This window comes from Peromyscus leucopus, chromosome 2 (assembly GCF_004664715.2).
Source record: "Peromyscus leucopus breed LL Stock chromosome 2, UCI_PerLeu_2.1, whole genome shotgun sequence".
NCBI lineage: Eukaryota > Metazoa > Chordata > Mammalia > Rodentia > Cricetidae > Peromyscus > Peromyscus leucopus.
Window position 1 is genome coordinate 45,177,348 of NC_051064.1, and position 16,167 is coordinate 45,193,514.

General features: G+C 46.6%; 1 protein-coding gene across 1 annotated transcript in view; it reads left to right on the forward strand.

The window, feature by feature from the left end:
• The window catches only part of Rragd (Ras related GTP binding D), a 48,980-nt gene extending 32,861 nt beyond the window's left edge, over positions 1 to 16,119 (forward strand). Inside the window, exons 3-7 of the mRNA XM_028872756.2 lie at positions 4,697 to 4,896; positions 5,697 to 5,811; positions 7,258 to 7,400; positions 12,008 to 12,156; positions 15,777 to 16,119. Coding sequence (XP_028728589.1) covers positions 4,697 to 4,896; positions 5,697 to 5,811; positions 7,258 to 7,400; positions 12,008 to 12,156; positions 15,777 to 15,928 — 759 coding nt within the window. The 3' untranslated portion in view covers positions 15,929 to 16,119. The remainder of the gene's footprint in view (positions 1 to 4,696; positions 4,897 to 5,696; positions 5,812 to 7,257; positions 7,401 to 12,007; positions 12,157 to 15,776) is intronic.
• The last annotated feature ends 48 nt before the right edge of the window (positions 16,120 to 16,167 follow it).

The following is a 16,167-nucleotide window of genomic DNA, read 5'->3' on the forward strand; positions in this document are numbered from 1 at the left end:
GTATACCTGTTTATGTCCCAGTGTGTGGGTCTACATGTGTACCTGTGTGTGTATGTCTCAGTGTATGGGTCTGCATGTATACATGTGTCCCAGGGTGTGGGTCCGCAAGTGCACATATGTGTGTCCTGGTGTGTGGTTCTGCATGTGTACGTGTGTCCCAGGGTGTGGGTCTGCGTGTGTACATATGTCCCAGTGTGGGTGTCTGCATGAGTATGTGTGTCCTGGTATGTGTGTCTTCATGTGTACGTGTGTCCCAGGGTGTGGTCTGTATGTGCACATGTGTGTGTCCCGGTGTGTGGGTTTGTGTGTGTCCCTGTGTGTGTGTGTCCCAGTGTGTGGGTCTGCATGTGTATGTGTGTCCTGGTACGTGGGTCTTTGTGTGTACGTGTGTCCCAGGGTGTGGGTCCGTGCACATGAGTGCAGGTTCTTGCAGAGACCAGAGGTGTCTGCTCTCCTGGAAGTAGCATTGTAGGTGGTTGTGAGCTGCTCCACTTAGGTGCTGGGAACTGGACTCTGGTCCTCTGCTGGACAAGCAAGTGCTCTTGACCACCACACTCTCTCCAGCCCAAAGTTGCTTATTTTTAGCTAGGCAATTTTATTTAAACATGAAGTAGGCTTTTCAGTTAGGTTGGTAATTGTGTTTCTTGTTGTGTGTGTGTGGGGGGGAGGGGGGCATTAATTTACTGCAGGTTACAGGAAAATCTAATAATGTTTGAGAAAGATCTTCCCTCCTCCTCTCTCTTCTCTCTTCCTCCTCTCCCTTTTTCCTCTTTTCATACCTTTTCTTTCTTTGAGACAAGGTCTTAACTGTTGCTCAAACTGGATTTGAATTCTCAGCAGCCTTCCTACCTTAGCCTTTTAGGGAATGCTGGGATTACAGGCATGAGCATCTTGTCGTCCCCCCCTCCCCGGCAAGGTCTCTCTACATAGCCCAGGCTGTCCTGATACTCACTATGTAGCCCAGGCTGGCCTCAGACTCAGAGAGATCTGCCTGCCTCTGCCTCCCAATTGCTGGGGTTAAAGTCATGGCAACACCACGCCTGGACTCAAGTAACACTTACTAAAATAACTAGGTGAGGGGCTGGTGAAATGCCTCGCTGGGAAATGATCATTGTCAAGTCTGACTGTATGAGTTTGATCCCCAAGATCCACATGGTGGAAAGAGAGAATTGACTCCTGCATGTTGTCCTCTGGCCTCTACACCCATGCGTATGTACACACATACACCCAAACAAACAAACCGATAAATAAATGTGAAAATGATTGGGTGGGTCGAGAGTGTTGCCCAGAGCACTAGCCTACTGTACCTAATACCCTGAATTTGACCTCCGGGGAGACACACACACACACACACACACACACACACACACACACACACACACACACGAAAAAGCATTGAGTGCTCTTACTAAAATTAATCATTAAGGGGCTTGAGAGATGGCTCAGCAGTTAAGAGCGTTTGCTACTCTTGCAGAAGACCCAGCTTTGATTCTTTGCACCCCACATAGCGGCTCCCAACCCCCTGCAACTCCAGTTCCAGGGAGTCCAGTGCCCTCTTCTGGATACTGAGGGCACTTCATGCGCGTGGTGCACAGACATACCTTCCAGCATGTCTCACACACATTAAAAAAACAAAAAAATTATACATTAACTAAGTGGTTTCCGGACCTAATACTCATTGTGTGGCAGCAGTGTGTAAAAAGTGTCTGCAGGGGTCTTACCTGACGTTCTTGGGATGGGGAAGGAAACCGTGACTTCCAGGAGGCCCCTCGGCCACCCGTCCTTTGCTGCTCTCTGTCCCTTCCGCCCCTCCCTTCCTGTTGAAATTAAGCATTATCAAGCTTTTTCTTTCTTTTTGACAGTTGTTTTTGAGACAACATCTCACTAAGCTCTGGGTGGCCTGGAACTCTCTCTGTAGCCCAGGCTGGCCTCAGGTTCACAGAGATCCTCCTGCCTCTGCCTCCCAGGTGCTGAGATTAAAGATGTACACCGCCACACCTGGCTACGTTTTTTGTTTGATTGGTTTTTGAGACAGCATCTCACTGTGTAGTCCTGGCTGGTCTGGAACTCACTCTGTAGACCAGGCTGGCCTCTAACTCATAGACTGACCTGCCTCTGTCTCCCAAGTGCTTTAATTAAAGGCGTGAGCTACCACGCCTGATTTAAGGTTTGTTTTTAAGTTGTGTGTGTGTGTGTGTTGTGATGTGTGTGTAACTTTGCAGAGTTCTCTCCTTTTGCCTTTACACGTGTTCAGAGCTCCAACTCAGGCCATCGGGCTTGCAGCTGGTGTGCCTTTACCCACTGAGCCGTCCTGCTGCCTCCCGCCCCCTCCTTTCTCACGTCTAAGCAGGGCATGTGTGGTCTGAAACCACACATTGTTTCCCCAGAATACCTCACAGTCACAGTTTCTAGAAAGAAAAGGTGTTTTCACAGAACGTTGTGAAGAAGGAAGCCCAGGTGATTTCCCTTGAACTAAATGCTTGACGCCTGCTCTGCAGAGAACTCGAGTCTACCACATCTCCTGTAGCTGTTCCGCCCACTCCTGCGGACCTGGCGTTCCGGTCACTGTGGGAGCGGGAGCGACGATGGCCTGCCGTGCAACTCCTAGAGCGAACAGCAGAGGAGAAGCTAGAGTACCTCTTCCTTAGTGTCGTCATAGACAGCAAGAGCAAACAGCACGGGGGTGCTGGAGCCGTGCCTCAGCAAGTAAGAGGGCTTGCTGTGCAAGCCTGAGCGCCTGAGGATCTAGTTCAAATCCCAGCTTCAGGACAAAAAAGCCCCAGGTGCCACACAAGCTAGGAAGCCCGGCGCTGTAGGGCAGAGCAGAGACAGGAAGGTCACTGGGGCTTGCTAACTGTCAGCGTAGCTCCAGACTCGACGAGAGACTCTGTCACAGAATCAGGTAGAGTGATAGAGCAAGGGTGGGTGCACACATGCACGCATATATGTGCATACATTGCACGGACATGCATGTATGTGCATACATTGCGCGCGCGTGTGCGCGCGCACACACACACACACACACACACACACATGAAAAAGAAAAAAACGTAATGGTTGGGCATCTGTAATCCTCTGTTCTAGCAATTACGGTACTTGTGGTGAACCCGGAGTCTATGTGTGCTAAGCGAGTGCTTTGCCAGGGCCACACTCTTGAGCCTTTACAATTTTTGTTTTGAGGTAAGAGCTCACTAAATTGACCAAGCTGGTCTCAAACTTGTGATCTCCTACCTTGCCTCGCTGGACAGCTAGGGTTGCAGGCTTGTACCACGGGACCCCACATTTCCTTCCTTTCTGTAGCACTTTCAGTTATTAGGGTCTTTTAGGGAAGGTGCACACTGCCACCTGAACTACCCTCCCAGGCCCTCATTGATTTACTTATTTTTAATTATACGTGTGTGTGTGTGTGTGTGTGTGTGTGTGTGTGTTCGCACACGTGTGCGCGCGCATGAGGGCAGGTGCCCAAAGAAGGCCAGAAGAGGGTGTCAGGTCCCCTGCCTCGAAGTTACAGGTATGATGAGCCTCCCATCGGGACGCTGGGAACTGAACCCGAGTCATCTGTGAGAGCAGTATGTGCTCTTACTGCCCAGCCTCTCTCCGGTCCCTCCAGTGCCTTGTTTTTCAATCACTAAGGCTGTGTACTGTTTCATCTGCTAGTGTGAGCCGGGTGTGGTGGCACACCTTTAATCCCAGCACTTGGGAAGCAAAGAGGCAGGCAGATCTCTTGTGAGTTTGAGGCCAGCCTGGTCTACATAGTTCCAGGACAGCCAGGCCTGTAGAGAGAGACCCTGTCTCAAAAAAACAAAACAAAATAAAGTCTGTTAGTGTAATTAGTTTTATACATTGGACAGGGTGTTTAGCATATTCTAGTATTTTCTTTGAATATTGGGTAACTTTGCTCACAGTCCTGCCCCTTAAAGTGGGCTTTCTCCTTAGTTAAAGATGTAAGTGGTAACATGTTTGAGATGTAATTTACGTGCAATAGAATGCACTCCTTTCAAGGACATTCTTTAAGAGGTTACAACTATACCTCCCATGTGACCAGCCCACATTGAAGACATACGATCTTTCCACCCTCTGGGTTCCCCAGGGCCTTTTCACTCCTGTTCCCCTCAGTGCCCAGCCTCAGGCAGCCACAGCTGTGCTTTTGGGGAAGTCTCCACACCTCTGCATTGTAGCAGAGAGCAGTCCTGGAGAGCATGGAATTAGCAGGTATGGCTCCGCTGACTTCCCATGTGACTTGGTTGCCAAAGCCGGCAGGAGGGCTGCAGGTGGTGCTTGGCTGACTTCTCTGGATTAGTATTAAACTCCTTCCATCCTCCTACCTAGCCTGATCATGTCTCCTTCTGTAGTCTCCATCACAGTCCTTGAGAGCCTTAGGAAGCTGGGAGGCATCCTATCCCATGGAGGACCTAGGTGTTGGTCTAGTTTCTTTTCCTGGAATTCCAGCTCCTGTCTTTATGATTATCAACAACCTACACTGTGACTACCCAAATCAGCTGCATTTTCTTAGCTTCTCGTTTCTGTGTTAACAAACCTAGGTTTGTATACTTGAAGTCTGTGATGCTGGAATTGTTTTCCTCGGGTGTTGGGAGTTTGGCAAAATATTTTTGGAGATTGTAGCTATGTGTTTCCAGGTGATGAGTGTGTATAGAATGTTCTAGAAACAAAACTGAAGGCATGAACTTTGTTCCAGGATGACTATATGGAAGCGCTGGCCAGGCTCCACCTCACAGTGACCAGGGCCTACAAAGTGAATACTGACATCAACTTCGAGGTGTTTATTCATAAAGTGGACGGTCTGTCAGATGATCACAAAATTGAAACCCAAAGAGACATTCACCAGAGGGCAAACGATGACCTTGCAGATGCTGGATTAGAAAAAATTCACCTGAGGTAAGAGCCGACGCACCTTAGGGTCTGGGTCCTAAGAAAGGCTGGAACAAGTGTACTTGGGTTTCCGTCACCACAGCTGGCAGGGTGTGGGCTGGCATGGATGGTATGGATTTACTTATTTACCTGTTTTGTGCTGGGATAGGATCAAAGATGTTTTGCACTTGCTAAATGCTAGCCTTTGGTGAAAATAGTGTTTTGTTTTACTTTTGTATTCAACAGATTGTCAAAGCTAAACTTCTCGTTGCATATGAGAAGCACAACAAAAGCCGTGACTCTAACCCAGCATGCTAACTGGTGCTAAATACCACTTCCTGCTAATAGGATGGCACTTACAACCTCAGACAGATGAGGCTTAAGATCATTACGATAGGAATTCAGAGGGAACCTTCTCCCATTTATTTTGTGGGGTAGGCTAGTGCATAATCATTGACTTTGCAAATTGGAAGACAAAGAAAATGGTGTGCTTCAGTATCAATAATTTAAAAGCTACTGATTGGGCAACAGGCTTGTGTGGAGATGAGTGCAGAGTCTCTTGTAGACTGTAAGGATCCTCGCATGGGTGAGGATAGCCAAACTCCAAAGCTTGCTGGTCAGTGCAGACTGGGCACGGCTCTGGCACCAGGGAGGGAAAGAGGCTTCCTGTTAGGACACACTTGTTTTTGACCAAAATCATTATGAGTTCGGGGGGGCGGGGGGGGGGGGAGGCTAATGGTTGTGTATTACAATTGCACATAAGATTACTGCCGTTAGTGGCAGACAGAGTCAGAGGGAGCCTGATGAAACTCTGCTTTCTCTTGCAGCTTTTATCTGACAAGCATCTATGACCACTCAATATTTGAAGCCTTCAGTAAAGTGGTCCAGAAACTGATCCCCCAGCTCCCGACGCTGGAGAATCTGCTGAATATCTTCATCTCAGTAAGTAGATGGTGTGCGTGTTCCTGCCCAGGTCGTTTGCAGAATTCCAGAGCCACACGGCAAGAGTAAAAAAGATGTAATACCTGCCTGCATTTCAGGGCCACTGGAGTATCACTCTTGTTGTTGTTGTTGTTTCTCTGTGTAGCCCCGGCTGTCCTGGATCTTGCTTGGTAGACCAGGCTGGCCTCGAACTCACAGAGATCCGCCTGCCTCTGCCTCCCAAGTGCTGGGATTAAAGGCGTGCGCCACCACCACCCGACCCCTCAGTTCGTATTTAATGTGTGTGTATGTATGTGTGTTTGGTGATGTCTTTCTCTTTTGTTTTCCTACCTTATTTATTTTTGAGATAGGGTCTCATTATGCAGCCCTGGCTGGCCTTGTGAACTCACTCCTGAAGACTACTTCTACATTTTGTTTTAGAATATTTAGATTTTTTAACTCTGGAAATGTATGTTTCCCTGGTGTGCTTGGATTGCTTATTCAAGTGTGAGGCATCATCAATATTAATGGAACCTTACCTTGGGTATGAAGCAGAAATCCTGGTTTGAGGACCAGCATGTTGATACAGCAAAGGCACCTGTTGCCAAGGACCACACGGTACAAGGAGAGAACCAGTTCCTTCCCAAAGGTTGTCCTCTGACCTCCACATCTGTACTGTTGTGAGTCCTAACTACCTCCGAAGAAAAATACATAAACAAATGAGAGAAAATTTCTTTAAAACCCCTTGGTTCTGCCAATGAGATCTGTATTTGAAAAATCCACAGATTTAACACTCTGTGAGTGATGAGCCGTGAGTCCTTCAAATGGCCAGGCCAAGAGTTAGCAAACCACTGTCCAAGTGGTTCACCAAGGATAACTTAGGCTGATTCTGCCTTTCTTTTTTTTTTCAAATCCATCATAAGATTTATGAAAGTAAAGTTTAAATTGCAATAAAATGGTAGCCCAGGAGTTCCTAATCATTTTACCTTATTTATATACGGCATTGGGGATGTCGTATAATTTTTTTAAGTCTTCAGGGAAATCACTCTCTTATAAACTGTCTACTGACTGTACAGATTAGAAGGATTCACTGGGACAGTCTCACGGAGGCTTGTGTTGTGCTTTGATCCACCCCACCCTCCAAGCTGCTCTTCCTTCCCCTCGATGCCCCTTCCCTGACTAGTGGAATGGAATACGATTTTTTTTTTTTTAAGATTTATTTATTTATTATGTATAGTGTTCTGCTTGCATATGTCCCTGTAGGCCAGAAGAGGGAGCCAGATCTCATTATAGGTGGTTGTGAGCCACCATGTGGTTGCTGGGAATTGAACTCAGGACCTCTGGAAGAGTAGTCAGTGCTCTTAACCTCTGAGCCATCTCTCCAGCCCGGATTACGATTTTTTATGTGACCGTGAATCCGTCTGAACTTGCTGTTACTTTAAAGCATGTCTTCCTCCCCACCCCCAGAATTCTGGAATTGAAAAGGCATTCCTGTTTGATGTGGTCAGTAAGATTTATATCGCAACTGACAGTGCTCCAGTGGACATGCAGACTTACGAACTCTGCTGCGATATGATAGATGTGGTGATCGACATCTCTTGTATTTATGGGTAAGCAAAACATTCTTTTTATTGTAATTGAAACAAGTGTTTTTTTTTTTTTCAGATAATATATTCTGATTATGCTTCCCCCTTCCCCAAATAAAATATTCTTTTTTTGTTGTTGTTTTTTTGAGACATAGTTTCTCTGTGTAGTTTTGGTGCCTGTCCTGGATCTTGCTCTGTAGACCAGGCTAGCCTCGAACTCACAGAGATCTGCCTGGCTCTGCCTCCCGAGTGCTGGGATTAAAGGCGTGTGCCACCACCACCTGGCCCCCTAATAAAATATTCTTAAAGGCCATAACTGTGCTATCCTTCCCAGGCTGGAGATACAGCTTAGCTATGACATAAATCCTGAGATCAGCCCTCGGCGATGCAGAAAAAGGGAGGAGGGGGAGGGAGGGAGGACCACCTTCCCACCTTCCCTTTCACAGTTTCTGGACATCTTTGCATTTACTCACTTGATTTTTGTACTTTTGATTTAAGTGACTGGGATCTAGAAATAGACCACTTAACATGCCAGTAAAAACAGGCAATTGTTGAGCAAATGCCTTATATGATTACAACTTTGTTACACCTCTCATCTAATTTAATTCTCAGCTGTCCCATGAGGCAGGAATTACTGTACTTGTTTTACAAATGCAGAGACAGGCTTTAGGATGGTGAAATTTCTAGTAGCTGCTCTACTGTCAGCAGGAAAAGAGCAGACTTTGAACCCTGCTCTAAATGATCATGATCTGATGCTGGAAAACCTGTCCACCCAGTGCACCCCATGGGGTAAAATGGGCCCACAAGCTGTTGAGAACATTTCCACTGTCCTGTTACAGAAAATGCCGCCTCAGTATCTTTTAAAATTTGATTTTGATTGTCTGGGTAGTGGAGAAGTGTAATACCGAGCAAATGACATCTGCTAGTTTTTATTACGGCTTTAACATCATAGAAACCCAAACTTCCCATATGCTTAAAATAATATTAGAGAGCGGAGAAAGTTGTATTACTAAAGACGGAAACAGTCGCCGTGCTTGGGAGTCTGCTGTGCACGTTGGTACAGTTGGCGCGTGAGCGAGCTCTTACCTGAGGTGGTCAGCACGTGCCTCGCTGCTCTCTCAGACCTTGGTTCCTCCTGCTCTTCTCTGCCTCACACCACCCGACATTCAGCCTGCTCTGGGGGCTTCTAGAAGTTTCAGGCTTAGCTGCTCCTGTCTTCCACCGTCTTTGCCCATCCTCTGAGACTTTCTGTTACCCGACATTCAGCCTGCTCTGGGGGCTTCTAGAAGTTTCAGGCTTAGCTGCTCCTGTCTCCCACCGTCTTTGCCCATCCTGTGAGACTTTCTGTTTCCTCTGTCGCATACACACTCATGCACATGTCAGCTCCTGTGTCCACATGACATGCTGGCCCCTAAGACTGCGGTGGGAATGAAGACACTGTTGGCAGGCTCACACTCTTCCTGCCCTCACAGAGCCTCGATACATTGTACTTGCCACCATTTATTTTTGCATCAGACATGGACATCTAGCTTCTCAAGTAGGCCTTCCTCACGGGTATGACTCTGTGGCAGTCTCTTATTTTAAAGCAGTAAATGGATGACCTTGAATGAGGCCTGGAGGCTGAGTGGGTCCGATCACAGTCTCAGTTGCTGTGGCAATCAGGTACAGTGAAGAGCACAAATATCTGGCACATAGTTAATGATAGGCATTTCATTATCGTGCCATATGGTAATTAGACATAAGTGGCGAGTTGTTTGGGTAAATGATGTTAATCAGAGGAACTTGCGCCAGCTAAAACAAACAGGAGGAGAGATGGAGTTGGGCTTTGCCAGAGATGGCTTTTCTGTAGTAGGTAGGGTGCTGGTGTTCTGAGAACCCACAGGATCCAGTAAGAACTGGTTTGGATCACAGTGGGTTGTGGGTTCTAGAATTTCCTCAGTATGCTTGCTAGTTTTATGTCAACTTGACTCAAACTGGAGTCAGTAGAGAGGAGGGAGCCTCAATTGAGAAAATACCTCCATAAGATTGACTGTAGGCAAGCCTGAAAGGCATTTTCTTAGGTAGTGATTGATGTGGGAGGGTCCAGCTATTGTGGGGGTGCCATCCCTGGGCTAGTAGTCCGTTTATTTTTCTTAGAGAATTACTTAGCAAGAAAAATTCTGTGTTAAAAACATAGGTAAGTTCAGAATGTGGTGCATGCCTGTAATGCCGTCTATCCGAGATTGGCTGAGACAGGATGAGGGAGTGTTCAAACCAGTGTGGGCAACATAGCAAGATTCCATCTCAAAATACATAAATAATATCTAAAAATAGTGCTGTGGAAGCTAAGAACTTGGTTACATCTTGGAACGGCTGACCTCTTACCCTGGGAGATTTTTTTGTTGGAGCCGGCTGGAGGTACAGCTAGTGGTGGTAGTCCTCTTGCCTCGCACGCACAGGACCCTAAATTCAAATCCTAGTATGGGAAATGGTTTTGAATGTTTGAAGGTTATAGTAGGCTCGTTGATGCTTTCAAAAACTACCGTTTTGTCAGAGTTTGAAAGTAAAACAGAACATGAGAGCTGTAAGTCCTGGCAGCTGCTAGGGGGAAGAGATGAGCAGCAGACATGCCTCTTTGAATTAGGGTCCAAGAAACCATGGAGGTCAGCAAGCAGCCACATGGTAGAGGGGAGGGCAGCTTCAGAGGAGGAGAGAGAAAGCCCAGAGGCACAGAAAGCATGGTCAGTCTTTTGGCCAGTGTCTTTAAAAGAGAGATAGCTCTCTCTCTCTCTCTCTGTCTCTCTCTCTGTCTCTCTCTCTGTCTCTCTCTCTGTCTCTCTCTCTCTGCAGGATCTTGCTATATTGTCTGTTCTGGCCTCACATAATAGAAACATAAATTACTTTTAAGCATGTAGGTGACAGTTTAAAGTTCTTTTTTAAAGTTCTTTAAGCTAACATCCCCACACTTCTTTGAAAACACAGTTCAGGCTCTTCCTTACGTTGTGCTTGCCAGCCGTTGTCACCCGAGCCCTTTTTATTTCCGTAAGATTAAAGCATCCGCTTTAACGTTGGTCAGATCTGGATTTTAGATCCTGGTGTACTTCTGTCATTAGCTTTGCTCAAGTTATTATTTTGCCAGCCCAACTTTTCTCTATCTATCTGACTTAGAGGATTTTCCCAGCAGCTAGTGTGTGATCAGAACTAGATACGGTCACCTGTTTACTACACAGTCATTTTGGGGTGAAATTGATAAGACTTAGCATTATTACAATTGAGTCAAATTTCTGGTCACTTATTTATGAATTTGGGCAATACATCAGAAAATTCACATAGTGTCAGATGAAGGGAAAAGATATAAAGACACTTTCTTTGTGAGGAAAGGATTCAGAACCAATCACAGCAGTGTCTTGAGTGGGTCCTGGTTTTTGATCCTTAAAGCTGTGATATTAGCAGTTGGCTGCATTTTGCATGTTCTCACTGTAGGGCTCTGCATGGATTATGTCTTTTCTCCAGCAGGAAACTTGAAAGTGTTGATGGTGAATAGATGGGGAAATTGAGGCCTAAAATTACTCAGCTTCTTCACGCTGACTTAGTAAGCACGGCAGCTAGGCTCTGTCTCTGTTGACCACACCTGCAAACATTGGCTCTACAGAAAATGACTGCACAATGGACTCTACATCCTTCGTGGGGATTTACCAGCTTTTAACCATGTGGACATATTTGCTTTGTTTTCCTGATACACATCTATCCTTTGTGTTTCAGCTGGACTGCTGGAAAGTTAGTTGCAGATCTGTTGATTCTTTGTATTTTCCTGAGAACAAGGACACCTTTTTGCAGGATGATGGTTTAATTATCAAATGAGGCAAATTGAGCATGTCTAGCTTACTCTGTTATCTAATACACACCATACTCAAACTTTACCAGTAATCCTCTGGTGCTGCCTTTCTTTGTGGAGCTGGGGGATAGACCCCAGGGACTCACCTATGCTAGACAAGGGTGCTATCACGGACCCACATCTGCAGCCTCTTTTTTTGGGGGGGGGGTTGTTGTTGTGTTTTCTTTTGAGACAGGGTTTCCTGTGTATCCCTGGCTGTCCTGGAACTCATTATGTAGACCAGGCTGGCTTCGAACTCACAAAGATCCAACTGCCTCTGCCTCCCAAGAGCTGGGATTAAAGGCGTGTACCACCACTGCCTGGCTTATCCACAGCCTGTTAATTCTGTTTTCTAGCAGTTTTTCCTCTGGCCCAAGTCAAGCCCTGCATTTTTCTGTCCTGTCTGCTAGGACTCCCTTTGGAAGTCTTTGCCTTTGCTTCTGGCAGCCTAACTGTTCTCCTGTATGTACAGACAAGATGCCTTTGGCTACAGAGGCACGAGGGCTCGCCTCTACCTCCACTCCTGTTCCTCGGGCACCTAGAGAGGTGCCCAGCTGCCACAGCACGCACTCACTGTGTTGGTAAGAGAGCGACTGTGGGAGCCGCTACATCTCCTGTGCCTGGGCTCCCGAGGTCTTCTACCCAAAGGCACTCCAAGCACACACAGCCTATTAGGGTGATAGTTTTCTGTGTGTTGAAGTGGGGGGTCTGTCGCTGGGTTGCAATTTGGAATTCTTTCTTGAAGGTCAAATACATTCTGGTTTCTGTCTCCATTTAGTCTCAAAGAAGATGGAGCAGGAGCCCCGTATGACAAGGAGTCCACAGCCATTATAAAGCTGAATAACACAACAGTCCTTTATCTAAAAGAGGTGACAAAGTTCTTGGCGCTCGTTTGCTTTGTCAGAGAGGAAAGCTTTGAGAGAAAAGGTAACTTTCGGTGTGATTTCAAAGGACTGCCTCAGTTCATGCTGCCTCTGTTGCCCGGTGGGTGTGTGTAGACATGGTATGCCCGCAAAGCTTCTAGGCTTTAGCTCCTTGGCCTGAGGCGAGCCTGCATGATGGAGCCGGTGTCTGGACCTGCCTGGCCCTGGTGTACCTGGCTCCGGTGTGCAGCCGAGAGGGAGAAGGTGGAAACAGAACCAGATCCTCCATGGGTCTCAGCTGTTACTTTGCCAGGCTCTTGCACCAGGAAAGGGTTTCTTCGCCTGTGTTGCAGACGGGGCCTGTCCCTGGGCCACAGCGCTAGGTGTTTGGTAAACCATGTGACCATCGCTCTCCCGATTACAGAGGTAGATGGCATTTGTCTGCTTGGTGTTCAAATGGCAGGGATGGTGTCATGATGCACACAGAGAAGGAATGACCAATACTGCTCTAAACATGACTTGTAAGGGTCAAGTTCAGTTGGTGAGGGGTATGTGTGTATATTTTAAGTAAAAGCAATTAACTGATTTTTGTAAAAAACTTTTTGCAATGATGCCAGCGTGCCTAGGGTGTAGTTTACTGGTAGCTAGGGTGTAGTTTACGACTGCTAACAGTGTTGCAGGTGGCTCAGAGCTTGTCCACCTGCTCAGAGACCTGGGCTTGATCTCCTGTGGTACGGAATGCAGAGCTAAACATCGCAAAGGCGAGCCAGGAAGCGCAGTGGTTACAGCCGCTGCTGCAGCTTCTGCTGTCCTGTGAGCAAGGAATGCTCATGATAAACTTGTTCCAAAATTAAGGAAAACTTAAGGAACAAGATGAAACTTCGCATCTGAGCTATGCCTCGTGTTACATTTCTGAGATCCTTTTTCCCTCTCTTTCCTTCATCCCTTCCTTCTCAACAAAACTGGCTGCACTGTTGTTGGGATGGCTTCACTGTAACAAAGCCAGTTTGTATGCTCTCTCTGTAGTGTATGCATGTGTTGTAGGCGATGTATTCGTGTGGTGTATGTGGGATATATGTGTGTTGTATGTGGTGTATTCGTGTGGTATATGTGGTATATATGTGTGTTGTATGTGTGTGTTGTATGTGGTGTATTCGTGTAGTATATGTGTTGTATTCGTGTAGTATATGTGGTATTTGCATGTGTTAGGTGTGGTGTATGCATGTGTAGTATGTGGTGTCTTTGTGTGCATCCATATGTGTGGATGCCAAGAGCAGACAGAGGCCAGGTGTTTTCCTCGGTCACTCTGCCTTATGCCCTTGAGACAGAGTTCCTCACTGAAGCTCAGTGAGTCCCTCACTGAAGCCGAAACTCACCTTTTGGCTAGACTGGCTGACCGGCCGGCGTGCCCAGGGAGCATCCTGTGGGCACCTGCTCCCCGCCCCCACTCCACCAACAGCACCGGTGGGGTTCCTCAGCTCAAAAGGCTAGGCCTGTTTTGGTGGCTTCCAGTGACTATGAACAAAAGGTCTTTCAGACTCTATGGTTAATATGTCCAGTTTGCTCTATTCTTACCAATCCTGAATTTTCCTGTTTCAGGAAGTTGCTCTTCATTTAAATTTACATGTCCACCCCTGAGGCTGCGTGTCTCCAATGACTTCTGTGTCATTCTTTCCAGACTCTGAAGAGTTCATCTTTTGTTCCTTATTTCCATCTGCTGGAAGGAGTAACAGCTGATCTATTAGATTATGGGCTTCCTCTGGGAAGAGAGGCAGCAGGACTTGGCCAGGACACGGTGGGAGAGGCTTGCCTCTCGTGCGTGGTGCTGTAGGTTCAGTCCCAGTACTGACTGAGCATCCCCTGTCAACAAATGAAGAGAGACAGGGCCTGTACTGTGTTCTTCTCACTCGCTATACAGGAGATTTTACTCAGACCCAAAAAATGTAGGTGGCGTTGTCAAATCTGACAGCACCAGCTTTGTCGGGGCTAAAGATGGCTAGTGAGGGAGCAGGAGAGGTGGTCCTCCCCAGGGACGAGGTTGTCCAGTGCCAAATGGTCAGCCCTGAAAATAAACATACAGGTGGCCATATATGGATTGAGCAGAGCAGGCTGTTTGGGAACATACATGTATATACATATATACATGAAGTAACAGTTAGTGAAAAAGGGAAGGGAGAAATGTTGTAACTAAATTGTAATCTACTTTAAAAAAAAGATGTGGAGCTAGGCTCTCTGACGTGTAGAGCTGGGTGTGTGCATAGACACACACACACACACACACACACACACACACACACACACACACACATTCACATTCTACATCTCCTCCCACATTTACTGTTGCTTGGTATTTATTGCCTGTGGATTTTGGAAGTTAAGGGAAACAAGGGCCACACCGATGTATAACTTCACTTGGCAGCCGGTTCTAAAGTTTAGGAACATTTGAGCTAGGCTAGAGAACTTGTTCATTTTGAACCAATTTTATAATTAACTGAAAAGTTGCAAAAGTAGTAAATAATCTTCGAGCTCCCTTTGACACATTTGACCTGGGGACTGACAGTCTTGCAGTTTCTAGTTGGAACGAGCCTGTGCACACGGGCAAGTGTCCCACACAGAGATGCCACGGTGTCCTCCCCGCTCGGATAGTGCATGTTTTCTGACTGTTCCCGGGGAATCTCTAATAAAGTCCTATCAGGGTTTCCACTACGTTTCTAAGGTTAAATGCTTCACACTGCACAAATCCAGCTGCACCTTTAGCCTCCGCCATTCATTTTAACATCTGGCTGTGTGCAACTAAGTTTAAGTAGGAATTGATCATAGACATCTTTGGTAAATTATTAGGAAACCACAATCTCTGATGACAGGCAGGTTTTGTAGCATATAGTAAACTAACTAGCAACCTAGCTGTTGAGTTTAATTATGTTGCAATTAAGGAATGTAGGGAAATGGGCATGTGTATAGTTTCAGCAACACAGGCTATCCTGGAACTCACTCTGTAGACCAGACTGGCCTTGACCTCGAAGTTCTGCCTGCCTCTGCCTCCCGAGTGCTGCGGTCTCATACGCCACCAACACCTGGCCCCTTAGCTCATATTTAATGTGTGTGTATGCGTATGTGTTTGGAGGTGTCTTTTTCTATTGTTTCCCTACCTTATTTATTTAGTTGTTTTTGAGATAGGGTTTCACTATGTAGCACTGGCTGGCCTTGAACTCATATATGGGTTCTGGGGAATTTAAGTTGTCAGGCTTGTGAAGCCAGCCCTTTTTGAAAATAATAATAATAATAAAAATTGCTGTTCTATTATAGAGTGTGTGGAGTTGGTTCTCCCTTTCCACCTTCATTGTGTTTGGGGCTGGAATTCAGGTCATTCAGGCTTGCAGGGCGAACACCTGCTGAGCCGTCTTGGCAGCCCCTGATTTATCTTGATTACAACTAGTCTTCAATCTGAATGCTTAAGGTAGTGCAGTTCAGTGGTTTTTCAGGTCTTTTGGGGCACAGACACCTTTGGAAATGTGGCAAATCCTCTGGAAGCTTCTGGAATGGTCTTCATTAAGAGCACCTGCCATTCCTGAGACCTAGACCTGTTACATGATGGCTGCGCCTCTGCTGCCCCCTACTGGCGACAGATGACAGGAATGACAGATTGTTTCTCGAGCATTTAAAAATGTTTGTCTTCTCCTGCAGGCCTCATTGACTATAATTTTCACTGCTTCCGGAAGGCCATCCATGAAGTTTTTGAGGTGAGGATGAAAATGGTGAAATCTCGGAAAGCCCAGAGCCGGTTGCAGAAGAAGAAAGGGACTACTCCCAACGGGACCCCTAGAGGACTGCTGTAGGGGAGCCGGAACCCACGCATGCGTGTGCAACGAGGGTGCCGAGCCACACGGCGCTACAGGAAGGAAGGAGGAGCCTGGGACACTGGCAGATTTGTTAAGGAAAAAAATACCCTCTTTTTAAAACAAAATAAGCACCTCGGAGTAGAAACCTGTACAATAACAATAAAGTGAACCCCACTGTACTTTCATTATGTAAATGTAAACGTTTATGTCGATAGAAAAATCCTGTGTGAGAACTG